Here is a 3,555-nt window from a genome sequence, read left to right as displayed (position 1 = left end):
CCCTCTCGGCATCCCAAATGCCAGCCTGTGATTTCCAAATGAGAAAAAGCTGTGCTGGGCTCTGAGCTTGGAGAAACTCCTACACAAACTTCCAGATGTGACACAACAGCCGGAGAGGGAATGCTCAGGATCTTCTCAGGAGGGGAAACGCACTCCCTCACACTTGAAGAAACACATACTGGAAAGTCCACCACACTTCCCCAGACTTGAGAGGAGGGAGGCCTTTCCGACTCTGAATTGACTGTCTAGGAGCATCCCTGGTCTCCCCATTACCAAAATATGCACTTCCCAGCCTTCTTTTTGCTGCCCCCACCCCCACCACACACACACACACACACACACACACACAACCACCACTTCTACCTGGGTCTAGATCTCCTCTCTAGGAAACCTGGTCTCTTAAAGAAGCTAAGAGAGGAGGGGGCTGAGAAGGATGCCAAGAAAAGTCTAACTGGCTTCAGTTAGACTTTTTTGTGGGGGAGGTGTCCTTCCGCCCCTCAGGCTCAGAGGTGCAGAGAGAAAGAAACCTTGTGGAGGCACAGAGACCAAAGAGAGAAAGAGAAACACTGAGGCCCAAGACTCCGTTCAGAGCCCCTCTGACAGTAAAAATACAGGTTTCCCTTGACACTGAGTGTGACAGGAGTGGTGGGAACACACTTAGGCAGCCCCCTTGCCAAGAAATTGTTCTCAACCTTAAGCCAATCTAGCCTTAGCGACTTGACCAGACCTAGTGATGCCCTGCCCCACAGCCCAGACTCCCACCACTCCAGAGGAAAGCCAGCTCCCCACCCCAAGACAAGCCCTGGGCTCTGACCACTTGACCCCTCCCAGAACCCCTCAAGGAAGGAATCTGCCCCAGACCATCCACTAGCACCTGGAAATAGGGCAGGTGGGGAGATGCTAGCCCAGAGGGCTGGTTTTGTGGAGGGGGAGGGAAAGGGAAGAGATCTATCTACCTTCCCGGGACCTCTGAGGAGGGGATAGGGCTGGTGCTTTTTCACATTCATGGAGAGGGCGGTAGTTAGGATGGAGAAGAGGGATTCCCAGAGCCCATCCTCCTCAGAGACATTTGTTCCCCATCTCCATCTCTGCCATGGAGAAAGGGGCCTAGAGGCAGAAGGTGGGGGACGGGGAGGAGTCATGCCCAAATGTGTCTTTTTTTGACCTCTGAGGCCTGAACCTCTCTTCCTGCAGCTCAGAGAGAAAGAGGCAGGGGATGGAGAGGGTGTGATGAAGGGAGCTTCCTAAAGACCCACGGGGTGTATGGGCTGGGGGTTGGGGGAGACCCAAGCTTACATCCCAGTTTTGCGCACTAGAGGCAGCAGAGCTGCAGAGAGTGAGGGCGGCACCAAGCTCTCCCCCCCCCCACCCCAAAGCAGAGTCCTGGTTGGGCTCTCATGGGTTACAAGGGAGACCTGCAGTCTCCCACCCTGGGTCCAAAAGAGCCTCTGAGCTAGGAGGAAGGAGCCGAGAGAAGCTGTCAAGACCTGGGATGGCAGCGCACCCCTCCCCTTTCCTTCCGGCAGTGGTGGGACCCACCGGGGAGCCTGGAGCCCGGCATTAGCCAAGCAGGGCTTTGTGCTAGGGGCTTAGGGGGAAAGACGGTGGCGACGAAGGGGCTGGGGTCTCCTATACCACTCCACACTGGGCAGAGGATAGGGAGTAGTGCTAAATCTATGCTTCTGGAATGTGGGGCTCGCATTCCACAAACCCATGCAAGGAGTAGACACTGGGGGGGGGGCAGAGTCCTCCTTAGTGAATCGGCTCAAGGTCTCACTGTCCCCCCCACCCCCACCCCGCGCCCGCCCCCTGGTACTTTCTTGAAGGGCTGCGGTTTCCCAAACCTGCTCTGTGATCTGGCGGGAGCACTCTTTATTTGTGAAAGGGAATGGATAACTTAAACCGGCTTAATCCCATCCCCCGCTTGCCAAAGCTCTTGCCACAGTCTTTCCCTCCACAAGAAAAAATCTAGCACAAAACTCCCAACCTGACCTTAAACACCCCCCATTGAATAAAGAATTGGGGAGAAAGGAGGCACTCTGGGCATCGGGCTCTAGCTGAAAGGGTCTCTACTCCAGCTCTGGGGGCAGACAGCTTCCCCTCCACCACATCTTGTTCTCATTCTGCGCCCCTGACATCAGCCGCCGCCGGAATCTCCTTGTTGTGCCTCCAACCCGCGGGATGGGGGTGGGGGGGGTTAGACCTGGTCCCCGCCCCCCAACATCTCCCTCCAGGTCAGTAAAAACATCAGCCTTAAGGACCAGGTCAGGGGGGATCAGACCCTAGAATCAGCGCAAACTTTGTAGCGGGGGCAGAAGGGAAACCCAAGAGATTGCGGTCCCCCTCCCCCGTCCCCGCAGCTTCCTCCCCACCCCACCCCCCAAACTCAGAAACCAAACCCAGCTCGCTAACCGGCGGCGGGCGGAGTAGAGCTCCCAGGCTCCTGAAGCTTCCCACATCTGGACGATGACGACCCTCCCCTGCCCACATCTGGAGAGCAGCCAGCTGCAAACCAACGGGGCACGTCTCTCTTTTCCTGGCCTGGATCCCAGCCCCCCAAGGAGGACTGAGGTGTGTGTATCGAGGTGGGGCTCGCCTGGGCTTATCTGCCAAACCTGCTTGCGTCTCCGATTCCTCTCTGACGCCCCCTCCCCTCTTTAGCAGCTCCCTCTCATCTGCCCACATTCCAGGCTTACTTCTCCGACTCACCTGGCTTTTTGTCCCCTCCGGCGGCGCGGCCCGCCCCCCTGCGGACCCTCCCAGCCTGGCCGTCGTGCCCCGGAGGATATGGGTTACAGACCGTGCGGAGACACCAGCTCCGCGGGCGGCTGTCCTGGCTCAGGTAGAAGAAGACCACCGGGGCCAGCGCCGGGTATGGCAGCCCCTCCGCCTCGGAGTCCGCGCTGCCCGGGTCCTTTTCCGCCGACCCCGGCCCCGGCCGGCCCCCGGCCCCGGACAGGTCGTTGAGCCGCATGAAGCTCCGGGGTTGTCCTGACTCCTCGGCGCCCGCTCCATCCTCCTCCTCGTCCATCCTCTGGCCAGCCGGGGCCCGGGGCTGTCTCGAGAGGGGCGAGCGGCGCCCCTCAGAGGATGTGTCCTCACGCAACCGGGGGGCCCCGGAGGGGGCGCATCCGGGGGGCTCTAGGGCACAGGCTGAGCCCCCGGGAGGGCCAGTTCAGCCCAGCTCCCCCTGCCCGCAGGGGCATGCTGCTCGCGGGGCGCCGGGTCGCAGGGAAGCCCCGCCCGGCGCGAGTCCCGCTTCCCCAGGGCCCCTGGGGCCCCCCGGGCCAGCCGGCCGGCTCCCCCTCACTTTGTTCCGGTTTCTTCGCTTCGCGCCTAGGCTCTGGTCGCCCGATTCGGCACTACCTTCGGCGAAGCGGCCCCGAAAGGGGTAGAAAGAAGGGAGGCGCAAGGCGGGGGGTCCGGGGAGGGATGCCCCCTCTTCCCGCGCCGCAGCTGGAGCAGGATCTAAGGGGTCAGCATCGTCCCGGCTCCGCGCCAGCGACGGCGGGGGGAGGGGAAGAGGGATCTCTTTGGGGGTGGGTTTGAAGGGGG

The 3,555-nt window shown here is 60.9% G+C and overlaps 1 protein-coding gene across 11 annotated transcripts in view; it reads right to left on the bottom strand.

The window, feature by feature from the left end:
* The window catches only part of CACNA1G (calcium voltage-gated channel subunit alpha1 G), a 63,244-nt gene extending 59,695 nt beyond the window's left edge, over positions 1 to 3,549 (bottom strand). For all 11 annotated transcript variants that reach the window (XM_025041684.1, XM_025041678.1, XM_025041676.1 and 8 more), the window contains exon 1: positions 2,790 to 3,549. In XM_025041684.1, coding sequence (XP_024897452.1) covers positions 2,790 to 3,031 — 242 coding nt within the window. In that variant the 5' untranslated portion in view covers positions 3,032 to 3,549. The remainder of the gene's footprint in view (positions 1 to 2,789) is intronic.
* Positions 3,550 to 3,555: the final 6 nt, after the last annotated feature.

Source organism: Pteropus alecto, unplaced genomic scaffold (assembly GCF_000325575.1).
Source record: "Pteropus alecto unplaced genomic scaffold, ASM32557v1 scaffold98, whole genome shotgun sequence".
NCBI lineage: Eukaryota > Metazoa > Chordata > Mammalia > Chiroptera > Pteropodidae > Pteropus > Pteropus alecto.
Note: the sequence above shows the minus strand (reverse complement) of the source record. Positions and strands in the feature narration are given on the sequence as shown.